Source organism: Photinus pyralis, unplaced genomic scaffold, assembly GCF_008802855.1.
Source record: "Photinus pyralis isolate 1611_PpyrPB1 unplaced genomic scaffold, Ppyr1.3 Ppyr1.4_LG1, whole genome shotgun sequence".
In the NCBI taxonomy this organism is placed as follows: Eukaryota; Metazoa; Arthropoda; class Insecta; order Coleoptera; family Lampyridae; genus Photinus; species Photinus pyralis.
The window spans coordinates 50,888,141-50,903,731 of record NW_022170249.1 but is presented as its reverse complement, the minus strand read 5'-3'; the positions used below and the strand labels follow the sequence as shown (position 1 = coordinate 50,903,731).

The following is a 15,591-nucleotide window of genomic DNA, read 5'->3' as shown; positions in this document are numbered from 1 at the left end:
CGCTAAATTAAGATTAGATTATTATACAGATATATGCCATCCTCCCTATTACGATAAATTCATACTGCAGATAGCAAAATGGAACCGAATTTTTCATAAGGTAACATTATTAAAAATAATTTTTAAACCAAGATGCGAATTTATAAGTATAAACGACTTCGATATTCAAAAAATTCACAAAAAAAACCTTTTCATATTTTTCAAACAAAATTTTATATCAACATATGAAAACTGAATTGAACTTTCCTTCATTTTATGCTTCGCTGACGTTTTCCTATCTATTATTCTTATAAAATTTAAAATTAAATCGAACTGGGATTGCAAACGAAACCTCAAGTGTCCCTTTACATATTTTATGAGGCAAATAATTTTCTATGAAGTTTCGAATTTCGGTAATAAATTGAAACATAATTTATACCGATCGTTATACTATGCACAATTCCTGAAAAAAAGTATGGCGAAAGGTTACGCAGGAGCACAAATAAATTAGTTTCTTACAATCGATTTAATGAACAATCGTATTATCATAAATTGTTTTTATTACAGTCCCTCCTAATAGACCTGTTATATATGATGGGAAAAGAAGAGATAGAACCACCTTATTAGAAGCTTACAACGAAGGTTCGGACGTTAATCTTATCTGTGAAGCCAATGGAGGTAAAATAACGTTTCATTCACTTAGACGAAATTAAATTTAAATATAAGTAATTTTAAAGGAAAGCAATTTGGTTATATCGAGTCTTAAAACAGGACGTTTTTAACGAAATTGCTTTGCAATTCTATGTAAGTGTTGTTTATCTTATTATTCAAGAAACGTTATGAATAATTCAAATTTACACATTTTAAGGCTTCCTTATGCGCAGTGCGAATATTTGATTTATTTAAAATTGTAGTCAATACGTTTTGACGGCGGTTTGATTAAGTGGATGAAAGCAAAATAGTACTAACGAAGCTTTTATCACGATTGTATAGATAAAACGCTTGTCGAAAGCATTTACGCGAAACAGGAAATTATTCAAAAGATTTATAAATATGGATGTGTCATGTTTGAATGAACGATACTGTAAATTTTATTAAATGCTCTCACAATTTTTTATTATTTCAGGGCGCCCCAGGCCGAACGTGACGTGGTATTCCGAAAATACTTTAATAGATGATTCTTTCGAATTTAGGCCCGATGGGGTAGTAGTCAATCATTTAAATTTTCCCAATGTTGGCCGCCAACACTTGAACACAAGACTGATTTGCCAGGCGTCCAACACCATTCTCACGTCTCCCACAACAAACGTAGTTATATTAAATATTAATCGTAAGTATACTACACCGTAAAACGAGCCTTGGCAACATAATGAGTTGCACGTAACCATATTGATGAATATCGAGTGACATTTTGTCATCGCGAATATTAGTTTTAATGAACGCTCGATATTCAATAATGAAGGATACAAATGGCGGTACATTAATTCAAAAATTCCTATACTCCATGTAATATAGAATAATGATTGTAATTTGCTCGGGATTAATAATAATAAAACAATTTATAACTAAGCTTAAATCTCCCATCGTATCTAGCACTTGTATTATTACTCGAGTAGCTAATCCTCATCGCACGCTGAGACCTCTGACCATAACTCTATCGATTCACACAGAGCATGACATCTCATTTAATAAGTTTCATAGAACATGTTCCTCTTCCCCCTCAATTTATGCTTTATCACACAATTTAATTTATCGGCGGTATTAGAGTGTGTAGTAGATAAATTCTCGCGAATTTTCAACTTATACAGTCTTGTAGATTGTATCAATCAAAAATCCTAACTTCTACGGTTGCTGTTAAAAATCCTAATTACATGTAGATCACGATCTGCACCGTCTTTTAAATATGAAATTATCCATTAAAAGAATGTTTGGTTAAGGCCTGGTATGGTAGAGTAGTGTTTAAATATCACATTTTCTGTAAACTCTAAGGCTCTAAGGCTTTCAAACTTTGGCTATTGCTTACAGCCAAAAAAGATTAACTTTAAGATGAGGTTGTGTCCTATTATAGAATTTGACGTTTAGATTTTTAACATAAGTTTTTAGTTTTTTTAGAATTCGCGATAACAGCTTAACATTTTTGCACTACCGTTTTTTCAATCGTTCTTTAAGCTCGCAATCGTAAACGATAAATTGTTAGTTTTAGGCAACTAACTTATCTTTACCCTCTAGATGTAAACTTCTTGACTCAGATATGGAACGACCCGCGTGTATAAGTATGATAAAGGCGACAGGTATTTAAACTGAATGATATTTAGAAACAGTTATCATAAATTTACCCGGCCATTTTTTTTTCCAATAAAATTCACCTGGTTATGCAAACATTTGAAGTCAATTTCACTTTTTCCTGATATTGTTTGATTATCGACATTTCTGCTCTTGAAAAGTTACCCGTCTGCCGAATAACAGTGCGGTATCAGTCAACTGGATGCCCAGTATGACTCGCACAAAAGAACAAAAATGTGTAAATGTCACTCAGAATTTCAGGGCTACTACTTATCATAACTGACACTGACAGAAAAGTGTAGTACCAGTTCTAGAATCGGATTTTGTAGGCCCACGACCGTTATTTTAAGAATAGAATTTTAGATTGCGTGTATTTTTTATGTTTATATAATCACAATGACATAGTTGGCGACGCACCCCCTCACACCCCCTGCGCCCTAGCCACCCCAACTTTTAAATCTTAAATAGGGACTCCCCATGTGTCATTGGAAAGCTCTGAAAAAATGCTTTCCAACCATACCAAATAGCATTACATTTAGGTTAGTAATTATCGTGCAAATCAAAAAATAAACATGGAAAATCGTATTTAACTTGAACTTCCAAAGCCGACTCGACAGCAATTCATTTTTGATCGCCAGTTCTAATCTATTCTCAAACTCTTGTCGAACCTTTTCAAATGTTGGTTTTGCAATATTTTGACATTCTTGAATTATTATCTGTCTTGGTTCGTCTATGTTCGCCGGTTGCGTTTTAAATACGACAGATTTCAAATGTATCATATTAGTTTATTTTTTGATTTTCACAATAAATTACTAACCTAAAAGTAATGCTATTTGGTATGGTTGGAAAGCATTTTTTCAGAGCTTTCCAACGACGTATCACACATGGGGGGTCACTATTTAAGATTTAAAAGTTGGGGTGCCTGGGGCGCAGGGGGTTGGAGGGGGTGCGTCGCCAACTATGTCATTGTGATTCCCCCTCCGAATTACCGAAACGGATTTTGATTTTTTTAAGTATCTCGTTTATTTACTAAGATATGAGGGGTGGTAAGTTTTTAAATTGTCACCCTGTATACAAATTTATTGCTAATATTTAAATTAATTTTGCAGGTGTTTTTTATGTACAATTTCTTTATCTTTAGAGTTTAGTTGTTGGGTTATTGTTGTATAAAATGAATGAAATGAATAAAATTACACCATATTCGAAAGTATTTTAGTAAAGCTGCTATTGACATTTTTTAAATTATGTCATTTCTTTTATTGGAAAATCACGATGGCGGTTGTGACGGCACGGCAGACGCTTCTCAAAATTGAGAAAAAAATTAATTATAAAAATATTTCAGTAAATCTGAAATTTAAATATGTTATTCTTAACAGTATTTCTAGCTTACATTTAACATGGCAGACATTTTCTTCGGTTATAACAATCTGGCAGACAGATAAAGTACCGCTCGAGCATATGTATACATGTGTACAGTAAGTAGGTACTTACTTTTCTGTCAGTTTAATCAGCATGTTTTTGAATTTACTATTACCTACTATTATTAAGGTTCCTCAGAACCTTTATAGTTTTGTATTGTCGTCCGTCCGTCCGTCCGCGCTATCTCTTTTTTAAAGTGGCAGATCGTGTTGAAATTTGGTATACGGGTACTTTGGACATTAAGGACGGCCGCTACTGATTTTCAGGAAAGTGGCTCAACAGGAACAAAAGTTATTAATTTTTTTCTTACCATTCAATAATACAAAACTAATGCTTTTTGCTTTTAAAAAAATATATATTGTTCGATATATTTATTACAGTAAAGTCCTATCAGCATCATCAAGATCATCTTCTTCGTCGTTAGATAGGTGCTTGTCTTCCTTTATGTTCATATTCATATCTGTATCTGTCAAGGTACCTGTAACCATAAAATTTAAATTTGCAAATTGAATCAAGTATTTTTTAATAGAATTCCTGGAGATTCTTCCACCAAATCGCTGACAAGGTCCGGAAGTTGATCTCCCTCAAACCATTTAAAAACGAAAGAACCTTCTTCCTCTATCCAACCATGTTCCAGTGGTGTCTTATGCTGTTCATCAAGTTCAAACTGCAGGTGCTCGATAAAAAGTATTTCCTTCCGAGTGTAATTAAATTCGGAGCAAGATTTCGATCCTGCAATAGAAATTTAAAAAAAAAAACACGCTGCAAATGTTCAGTGTAACTTAAAATACGTGGTTGTCCTCTGAAAAAAATTAGTAATAAAATCACTGCTTTTTACCCTTAAACAGCTATTTACCGAACGAACTTCATTGGAGTCGAGAATGATTGCAAGAACTGACAAATTCTATTCAGTCCTCAGAATCAAAGCGAAATTGGTGATTTTTTGCAGGAGAAGGCAGCGAATGAAATTTTTTGTTTAAGTATATCTTCCCACACAATGCCTCGATTTTAATTATTTAAAGAAAGTTTTATTGATTTTTTGAAGGCAAACAACATTGAAAATGTAATACTACTTCTTTAAATTACTTGTGTATAAGAGTTCTCGCATTGGTCCAAAACACTACCTTTATACGTTTACAATAGTCCCAACACATTATTTCCAACTTTTTACAAAGACATGCCATTTCTCTGAAGCACGTCTGGTAATTACATATGTAAAATCTTCAAGGTTCTTTGGACCTATCACTTAATTAAAATACCGTCATTTCTATATGTAACCATAGTCCAACGGATTAAGTTTTTTACACGGTTCTAGAGCATCAATACATTTTTCGCATCGCAAATAGCTTCATTTTATGTGAACATTGTGTTATAATTTATATTTATAATTATCTTCTTTGTAATCCACTAGTTTAGATGTAAATTGTTCCTGTAGTAGATTTGTTATTATCTTAGTAAACGTTTCTTTCACATAGTTCTTGGTTTTACCGACGGAAGACGTGCAGTTTTCTTTAATTTCTTTCGGTGCACGCACTTCTTTTTACAAAGACGAGATTCGATCATTACTTGCAGAAGATTATACGCCATTACAGTTGCTCGACAATTTTTTTCAGCCTTTTTGGGATTTTTATTGATGCTGTATAAGTTTAGTGAAGTTTTCTCTTGTTATTTTGCTTTCGACACTTCGATGACGCATTTGCAGATGTATTTTACACGTTCTAAGGCCGTATTCGGTACGTTAACAAAAATTACGCATCTTTTGAATAACCATTTTTAGGCTTCTTACTTCTGGCTTACTTTTATCCTCATTATTACCTACCGAATTGTGCTTTCTACACCGATATTTCTGAGTAGAAACCACCGAATTTAGGATTCTCTCAATATTGCGCAAGTAAGATTCATTTCGGGAGGTCCACCGGTCATCTTATTAATTGAAGAACGCCATAGATGAGTTTCTACCTTACAGACACAAATTAGATTTCGGGTAAAATTTAATACAAAACTCGTCAGTAAAAAATGACATTACTTGCGTCGGAAATTAAAGTACTCGGTCTCAAAGGGGCCTCGTACTTCCAATATTTCCTCGCCAGTAATGTGCCATTTTCCTGAATTGTATGTAAATAACTATTAATACTCCCATAGATCCTTAACAAATCTCCGCAACCAAATTTAGGGAACGTACAACTGGACACCTGACATGGGCTAGCTCCTAGATTAGTTAGGAAAGGTTTGTTGATTATGCAAGTTGGAGTCGAATTTAATTTCCAATGTCGTAAACGGTGGGAATTCATATGGCGCCAAAACTGAGAATGTTCGAACGTCTCTGAACAGATCTACACGTAATCTGCTTCCCCACGTCTACTTTCTTTTCCCCAAGACGCACAATTTCACCGTACTTAAATACTTATCAAGTCCACAAAAATGTTATCAATGTGTCTAATCCACAAGCCTAACAAATAATTTTATACAAAAAACACCTGCAAATTTTATCAACTTAAATGTCTGTTCAAAATAAATAAAAGCAACAATTTGGCATATTTAATGATACTCACATTCAGTTAAACAAAAAATGTACATTTGCAGCGCCATAAGCCTTTCTCATAAAAATTACAAAAAAAAGTACTAAGTACTAAGGTGTAGGAAAATTCTTATTTAGTAGTTCTACTTTAGTTGGGTAGAATTATTTCAATAGCTTTACCAAAAATCAATCAAAATCTCTTTGTCGAACTCGCGAAATACTTTACACGGAATTTAAGCAGAGGAGGCGAAGAGTTTTGGTGGATCATCCTAATGAAAATTACATTTACTTAGGTATATTCATTAACCACAATTTCTGAGAGACTTCTCAATGAGTTAATATATTGAAACCCGAAGGAAGGTTAATTATTTTGTTTGCGAGGTTATTCGTTATGCAGTATTTTCCGAGACACATTTAATAACATTTCGGAAACTGCATCATGGTGAAATTAACTCGTAATTTAATTAAGGTTGATAAAATGAAGTTGCGTTAAAACTTACGACGAAGCAAATACACTCGCATTTTGGATAAGGCTCTCTTTTGATCTAAAGTTTAATATACATGTACATTTCTAAATTTGAATATCAACGAAAGTAATTTTGTGCAACAAGTTATGTAAATAGTAATTTGCATGTACTTAGATTATATGCGAGTTTAATAATTTGCCTAAATTACTGGAGAGGATTTAATGTCTGTCATTTCTGATTGCTCGTAATTACTTCAGTAGTTAATGCATAAAATCCTCATCTCTGTTGCAGTTAAGCCACAGACTGTTCATATTTTAACCAAAGAAAAACAAGTTTCGGCGGATAAAAGATACGAAATTGAATGTAGAACATCGGGATCACGCCCGGAAGCTGTGATTACGTGGTGGAAAGGCAGTAGGCCTATCAAACGGTTAGCTAAAAATGTAAGTATACCACAGGATTCACATTTTTCCCCTTTAAAACTTTTAATTAATTTTTTTTAAGAAATTTGTTCGCTTGTTACATACGGGAATTTATGCGCGCCGTGTAATTTATACCTTCGCTTCTCCCTCACCTCTTCATAATCCATATTGTGGGTTTATTATTCGTTATCTTTATTGATTACCCCAGTTTGTTAGTCCTTAAGTTCCTTTTTAAGCTAACGCGTTTAAAGTAGTCGAGAGATTTATAATCGTACATTCACGGCTTCCATTCATTCCCTTAACAAATAAAAAAAGTTTTAAAGTAAAAGCATTGAAAAACGCACGCAGGAACTGCGTTCTTGATTGTATTTTAAAAATAAATTTACCTTTTTTGCGTAAAGAGCCGTATTTTCTGTTGAGAAAGAAGCTTACAAGTCGACTTATTCCAGGAAAGCCTGAATTCAGGAAACGCTAACAGCAAAAATACTAGAAAAGCTTAATAAAATTTTGCCTTTTATTTGTATTTTTTTCTAAGGAAGTTGTTTCCCCTTGAAAACAAGCGAACGGGCTCATTTTGTTTTAATGAAATCTCGCTTGGCTTTCTCAATTTGTATGTTACTAATTGGAAATCTAAGCTCCTTTGTGCTGATACATTTTGTTCTAGTTTTCAGAAATGAACAATCAGAGTTTAAGTATTTTGACTTTTGTACCTGTGATCGATGACGACGGCAAATACTTGACCTGTCGTGCAGAAAACCCGTCCATCTCTGACAGTGCCCTCGAGGACAAGTGGAGACTTAACGTCCACTGTAAGTGTATCTTAATCGGAATCTAAGCTTTTAGCTGAAGTGGGAAATTACTGTTGATGGTTGGAAAACTTTGCCGTTATAAAATTGAATTGGTTAACTAATTGTAGCACGCAACCTTCACGTACTATCCAAGTTAATTTTCTTATGCTTCACGCTATTAGTTTATTACTCGCAGATTAGTAATAGGTAGAGTGCGGATTTATGGCATTTTGCCTACACGTTAATGTTGAATGCAGAACATAATGGTTTTGGATATACACGTTTCATGAAAAAAGAAAGCGTTTGATGTTATTTTTATTTTGCCTTTTTTGCTTGTTTTTTAACATTGGTGCTTTAAATGCCTTTAAACGCTTTTCCTGGCTTTTTTTTTACATTTCTACACTGAGATTAGAATAATATCTCGCATATTAACTTAATGTGGGCAAGAATGTTGGGATTTGTATTTTTTTAATGCACTGTAAAAAATTAGGATCCCAAAATTTGCCACTTGACGAATCAATTAAAATCGTAGATTTTCAAAGAGACAAATAAGATAAGCGGTCCAATAGCCGATACAGTTCAGAAGAAATTAGAGGACGTACTAACAAAAAATTCTGGTTTTCATATTCTTTCGAAAATCTCCAAAAGCCTAAACGGAAATTTCGTTGAAGATTTAAAAGCACATACTACAGCACCATTAAACGTCTTTAAATTTGCACCAATTACCTCTGCAGATGTTGAGAGAAGTTTTTCCGTCTATAAAAATATTTTATCGGACCGAAGGTAAAATTTTTAATTGCAAATATATAATTTAGTCCAGTCAATAGAGAAAAGTTTAGTCAAAAATTTGGTGTCCAAGAGGTTATGACTGATTCTTATGTATTTTTTGGCGTAGATTCCGAATTTTTAATCTCCCACCAACCTTAGGGGGTGGGAACCCCCCCAAAAATGCAAAAAAACCCCAAAATTTCGGCCCAAAATTCAGAATTTTGGAAAAATCTCGCTAAATTTAGATTTTTGGCCCAAAGTACCTTAGTTCAAAATTAAAGTACACAAAATTTGCAGGAAAATATATACACTTTTGGTCTAGGACCAACGGGGGCGGAGATAAGAGGGGGGTCAAAAAGGGTACTTTGTTGGAAAACGTGAAAAAAACGGAATTTCTCTGAATAACTCGCTAAATGTTGGTTTTAGAGAAAAAACTCAAAGGACCAAAATGAAAGTAGACGAAAAATACTTCGGAAAGTGCACGTGTGCGGAGCCGATGAAGGGGGGGAGGAGGGGGAGGGGGCGAGCGCAAAACCTCTCTTCCTGGCGCCGCGCGACGGCACTGGCATAAGGCGCTATACGCGCAGTTTCGGGCATCTCTGGCGGCCTCGGTCCCGGTCATAACGGATGCTTCTTTGTCCTTATTTTAGAAAGGGGCCTCTGGCTTCCCCCTCCCTCTTGTTGGTCGTTTGTATGCTTTTTGTGTCCTCTGGAAACCAGTTCAAGATCCCTCTTCAGTGCGTCTGTGTTGTCGCGTCGTGCGCATCACGCTATATTGCTCCCTGCTTATTTACTATTTTTCGGTTAAAAGTTTGTTGTTTTTACCGAAATTTTCTGTAATATCGTGCTCGCGCGCCTGTGCGTTTTGAGTTTGTTCGCTTGCATATACTCTCGAGGGGAGAGAGTGAAACTAGTTTTAACCTTCATGGTACTCTAATGAAAGGTCTCAACGCAAGGAATTAATTTCTACCAACCATAGCCCTCCTCCTCGACCTCTTATCGTGATCGGGTATATTACCTTATACCTCAAGAACGGATTGTCGGAAGAGGGTACTATCAAAGGGCGATTGAAACGTCTGCAAGAAATGTATCCATTGGTGATGTCCATACAAAAGCTATTTCGGTTAAAAAAATGCGCTTTATCTGCACAGGAGTTGTGCACAATTTATATCGGGCGATCAAAAATGATTGGCTGTCGAGTCGCCTTTGGAAGTTCAAGTTAGATACGATTTCCCATGTAAACAAAAATTCCAAAGGCGACTAGAGAGCCAATCATTTTTGATCGCATTGTACTTGTTTATTTAGTGCTCGAGTTACAATTTTTGGGGGAGATTGTAGTATTTGTCTGAAATTCTGATTTGCATGGCGGACAGCAAGAAACGTTACTTTCGCACTTTTTTAGGCCATCTTTAAATAAAAACTCAACCTCTACTGGCTCAGGCGAAAAATAGTAAATAAGCACGGAGCAATATAGCGTGATGCGCACGACGCGACAACACAGACGCACTGAAGAAGGATCTTGAACTGGTTTCCAGAGGACACAAAAAGCATACAAACGACCAACAAGAGGGAGGGGGAAGCCAGAGGCCCCTTTCTAAAATAAGGACAAAGAAGCATCCGTTATGACCCGGACCGAGGCCGCCAGAGATACCCGAAACTGCGCGTATAGCGCCTTATGCCAGTGCCGTCGCGCGGCGCCAGGAAGAGAGGTTTTGCGCTCGCCCCCCCCCCCTCCTCCCCCCCTTCATCGGCTCCGCACACGTGCACTTTCCGAAGTAATTTTTCGTCTACTTTCATTTTGGTCCTTTGAGTTTTTTCTCTAAAACCAACATTTAGAGAGTTATTCAGAGAAATTCCGTTTTTTTCACGTTTTCCAACAAAGTACCCTTTTTTGACCTCCCTCTTATCTCCGCCCCCGTTGGTCCTAGACCAAAAGTGTATATATCACTTTTCCTGCAAATTTTGTGTACTTTAATTTTGAACTAAGGTACTTTGGGCCAAAAATCTAAATTTAGCGAGATTTTTCCAAAATTCTGAATTTTGGGCCGAAATTTTGGGGTTTTTTGCATTTTGGGGGGGTTCCCACCCCCTAAGGTTGGTGGGAGATTAAAAATTCGGAATCTACGCCAAAAAATACATAAGAATCAGTCATAACCTCTTGGACACCAAATTTTTGACTAAACTCCCGTATTTAGGTCTCTATTGACTGGACTAATTGTTAATTGTTTTTCTGATAATTAGAGTTAGTTTCATCATAATCGTGATTTTATTGAGGAATACAGGTTTTTTGTGTGGATGGTTGATTGTGCATTTGTTTGCTTACTTTGCCTTTTTTTTTAGCTTTTTTTGCCGGTTTTGATGCATATAATAAGCGCTTATTTTATAAAAATAAATGCATTTTTATCCGCACTCTAGTAATAGGGTATATAATTTTTGTAACGGTGGCTTAGATCTCGTATTATACAATTCATAATCGCAAGTCAAGCTGTAGTATTATTTATGTAAGCTGTTTTCGATCTTGAGCTAAGCTTTGTAATTGTGTGCGTCTTCGAATGCTCGAAAAACATCGATTCTTTTGTTGATATGACGTGGAGAAATATACATTTGTGCTATTTAATTAATGACCAATGTCACTCCTAAATATTGATTGGCATTCAAAGTTATGGTTATCACTAACTACATGTAAGGTCAAAATGCAAATAGTTCAAAAATTCGGTAATGATTTAGTGCAACCTGGCAACAGTATTATTTACAGTAACAGGTTGAAGACAAGTACAGGGCGAGTCAACGATTGCGCGGAGTAACTTAATGCCTTGAAGATAAGATTTTTCGATAGAGTGCTTTTGTATTATGATATGGTTGAATATTCTCCACATTTTAAAAGCTGGACTGTGGTGCTAGGGTCCCTGGTTCGAATCCGGGTTCGGGCATGGATATTTGTAAATGTATAGTGGGTTGGGTTGGTAGAGCAGCCTTGGCTGAAACCCCGCCCACTCAAAAATAAAGGCAAAATAAATAAATAAAAAATAAAAAAAATATTTAGAATTATACAGGGTGCGCCCACAAAGTAGGCTGCCAAAATGGTACATTTTTTTAAATAGAACCCCTTGTATTTGAATGAATTTTTGAATTCTACGTGTAATTGTACGTCTATTTTATTATATGGTTAATATCCGAAAAACTAGTAGTTTTAAAGATAATTCGATTTGTAAGAATGGGCATTTGATGGCGTCAGTATATTGTCAAAATTATTAAATTTTGATTCCAGGTTTTATATCTTCTATCCTGGTTTAAGTAAAAGTCAAATAAATACATCTACTATGAAACATTAAAAAAATAGCTTACAGGGTGTTTTTTTGTAGATGCAAAGTTACAAAACTTCATATTAAAAAATCTCACTTTTTTAAATGGAACACCCTGTATATTTTCCTGTCATTTATTTTATTTATTTATTCAGATCAAAAATCATCGAAGGACAAAATATCCTTAGAATAGTCCAAGGAATAGCTCATTAAATTTTTGCCGCATGTTTAACTGTGTTCACTGGTTTGTTTTTCCAGTCATCTTTTCTGTTTTGTTAGCATATCTCTCCGAGACTCTGCAAAGTGACTATCTTAACGAAAACGAGAAAGACCAGCGTGTACTTTCATTTCTTTCTAAGTAACTGTCCGAGGCAGCTATTTCAACTCCTTTAATTCTTTAAAAAATCTATTGTCTATAAACCGTTCGCATATCCGAATCGTAAACGATTACAACGTAACGTATCAGGATACCTAATAATATATGCGCATCAGCCATCGCTGCTCATTGCAAAAAATAGCGTTGTATGTAACACAGGACAAAGTGTGTCACACACTTTTACCCCTTGTTTATAGTATACTGTTTTGAATGGAGTGGAATGGAACAGAGAAAAAGTATTTGAAACTCTATAGCTTCCCACATAATTACGTAGGAAGAAAACACCCTCTTCGTTCGTGTGATTTCTTTTTATCTACACTAAGTGTCGCAAACAGCTTACTTAATTATTAAATATGAAATTTTCACGATTTTTTAATTAAATAGAAGAAATATTCTATTGACATATGTTCATACTACAGCTTGCGTGTGACATTCTGACAACGCCGAAACTTGTAGTAGGTTTAGAAAACTCTCGCTTCGATATGAAATACTCGAAAAACCAACACAAAATTAAATTATTCAGTATGCGGTTTTCCATTTTTAAATGAAGGAACATCTCGAGCAAAATATTTGAATACATAAGAAAGAAACCGAGTAAAGGAACGCGCAAGATAAATTGATTTTTCAGTTAATTTTAATGAGTATCGCTTACATAAACAGAAACTTATTTTAACTTAAATAAATAGGAAAATATTTCATTTGTTACTTGCGAGTATTTGGGCTGTTAGTAATACTTTACGATGTAAATACTTCAATTCAAAGCCGAAAGTTGTTAAAACTTTAGATGTCTTTTTTCTCAGATATGCCTGTCGTAATGCTCAAAATGGGATCAAGTCTGAATCCAGAAGATATTAAAGAAGGCGACGATGTTTACTTTGAATGTAACATTCGCTCGAATCCTAAAGCCTACAAACTTTCCTGGTTTCACAACGTACGTAATTCTTTTCTTTTTAACTGAATATTTTACTTTTTATTACTTGCTTTCATTTACTTACCGCAACTGATTTAGGGCGCGGAGATTCATCACAACGTTTCGGCGGGGGTGATATTAAGCGATCAAAGTTTGGTTCTTCAAAGTGTAACTCGAGCGACGGCGGGGGAGTTCACGTGTATGGCTGCAAATGCGGAAGGAAGAGGAACAAGTAATCCCGTAACTCTTATTGTAAGATGTGAGTATGAATTTTTCTTTTATTTAACATGCATATCTACCATATCCTGATCATAATTTAGGTTCTCGCGCGTAGGTACTCTTTGTATTTTTAATATGTACAGTAGGTAGCGCGTGTGCGCATTATCACTGATATTTATGACGGACCTACATTATCATAACCGAGTTCTTTTCTCTCTTTCACCTGTAATGTCTCAAAATGCTATTTACGTTGAAGTTAAAAGAGTAATTTATTTATTGGTCTATTCAATTTAAATCGTACACACGTTTGTCAATGGATCTCAATTAAGGTTTGTGCAATTAATTGCTTTTTTCTCCAACCACCTGAATAAGACGCTATTTTGTGACAGTATTCGATACGTAAAATTGGCGTTTTGCGGATTAATCGCTATCACCATGGCAACTGTACAAAAAGTGGATACTTTTGGTCCTAGTACCAAAAAGAAATTGACCTTGAAAGTTGGCCAATTAAAAAATTACAATCACGGAGATATGTCACATTGACATCGTTTTACATTGCAGGTTGTAAGATATTCCTATACGTAGAAATCAAATATTTTTGCATATTCAATACAAATAATGCTGTTACCTATACGTATGTACATGCATTGGAAATGATTTACGCTCGCTATTTTTATTTAAACCATGTGTAACGTAATTTACATATTCGGTGAACGTAATTTTAATACGTATACAACCCGCCGTCGCGCGTAACGCCATCTACTTAAGACACATTGTACTATTATCTGTCATTTTGAATTCAAAATTTGAAAAAGTTAATTGCAATTCATTTTAATTAAAAAACTGTATGGTAAGGTTTTTATTTCAATACAAAATATAACAATATTAATTTTGTATACAACAGAAATGACTGAAACGTCTGAAACTGATAGCGACATGGATAGCACTCCGCCAGAGATTATAAAAACGGCAGAACATGCTACCTTAGATTTGCTCCCTACAAAGTCGCGAGAGGTGAGAAGTAAGAACGAATAGGTTATAAGTTAACCTAAATACTAGAGTGGCATGACACGTGAGGACAAGAAAGCAGAAGTTCTCAAACTAGTAGTGAAACTGTGAACTGAATCTAAATTCGAATATAATTTAAAGTAAAGGGGGTTGGAGAAAAAATTTTATGTTTTATTCGTACAAAAAATGCGTTTTCGGGACTCGGAAGGTTGCTGGACTCCGCTAACGCGTCGTCCATCAACTGTCTTCCTCGTCCCGAAAACTGACATTTTTTGTACTAATGAAACAAATAACTATTTTCTTCAAACGTCATATAATATTGACATTACGTAGCCCAGCACTCTGAGTTAAAGTTTGACTTTTTAGAACAATCGAACAAGCGGCAGTGAAGTATTTTAGTGCCTAGGCAATAAAACGCTTCAGTGCCAGTGTCACATTGTTTTGCTTTGACAAGTTGATGTTATTTACATTAGGTTCTTGGTTCACCTAGCAAGTGCGTTGATCTTTCCTTCTGATTTTAACAGAAATAAAAATATAGTCGATCAAAGAAGCTATTTATTTATTTAAATAATAGTTAATGTTGAAAGTTCAGTTAGTCATATTACCATTATTGAAATTAAACCTTCGTTCCTGCAGCATCCAAGTTTTGAAGAGTCAAGTTTTGTTTGGCTCGTCTTATTTCTAATGAATGAATGAAGTATTTTCAAAAAACTGGATTGGTTTCTGCTTCAAATGAAGGAGTAGTTGAAGTCATTCCATCTGATAAACCTGGATTTTCTAAAGTTGTCGAAAGTATCTTTTGTGCAATTTCATTTTTATTTGAAATCGAAAAACTCGTCCACAATTAAAACGTCAAAACTAATAATGGCCAACTATAGCAATTGTTATAGTCACCACGGCCGACGCGCTCACGGCTACCCATAACGATCGGGTTAATATTTCTTCCGATTTGAAAACCATTATTTGGGCGTTATTCTCACGTTTGAAGAAAAAATAGCATATATTATGCGGAGCTAAAGTAACTTCTTATGGCTCGTCAGTATTTTGCTGGCCTCGCTTCGCTCGGCCATCAAACACTGACTCGCCATAAAAAGTATCACTTTAGCTCCTCATAATATAATATACTATTATT

The 15,591-nt window shown here is 35.0% G+C and overlaps 1 protein-coding gene across 1 annotated transcript; it reads left to right on the top strand.

Moving 5' to 3' along the window:
- The first annotated feature begins 454 nt into the window (after positions 1-454).
- On the top strand, positions 455-13,566 carry LOC116162309 (cell adhesion molecule 3-like). The gene is made up of 8 exons (XM_031475911.1): positions 455-464; positions 547-657; positions 1,106-1,309; positions 6,958-7,109; positions 7,753-7,897; positions 13,123-13,253; positions 13,332-13,491; positions 13,553-13,566. The coding sequence occupies exons 1-8, from the start codon at positions 455-457 to the stop codon at positions 13,564-13,566; spliced, it is 927 nt and encodes a 308-aa protein (XP_031331771.1).
- The last annotated feature ends 2,025 nt before the right edge of the window (positions 13,567-15,591 follow it).

Bases quoted from the DNA above. Each gene is read 5' to 3' on its own strand.
- LOC116162309 (XM_031475911.1), top strand. The intron at 658-1,105 runs GTAAAATAACGT...TTATTATTTCAG, and splicing joins TATCTGTGAAGCCAATGGAG to GGCGCCCCAGGCCGAACGTG. The intron at 1,310-6,957 runs GTAAGTATACTA...TCTCTGTTGCAG, and splicing joins AGTTATATTAAATATTAATC to TTAAGCCACAGACTGTTCAT.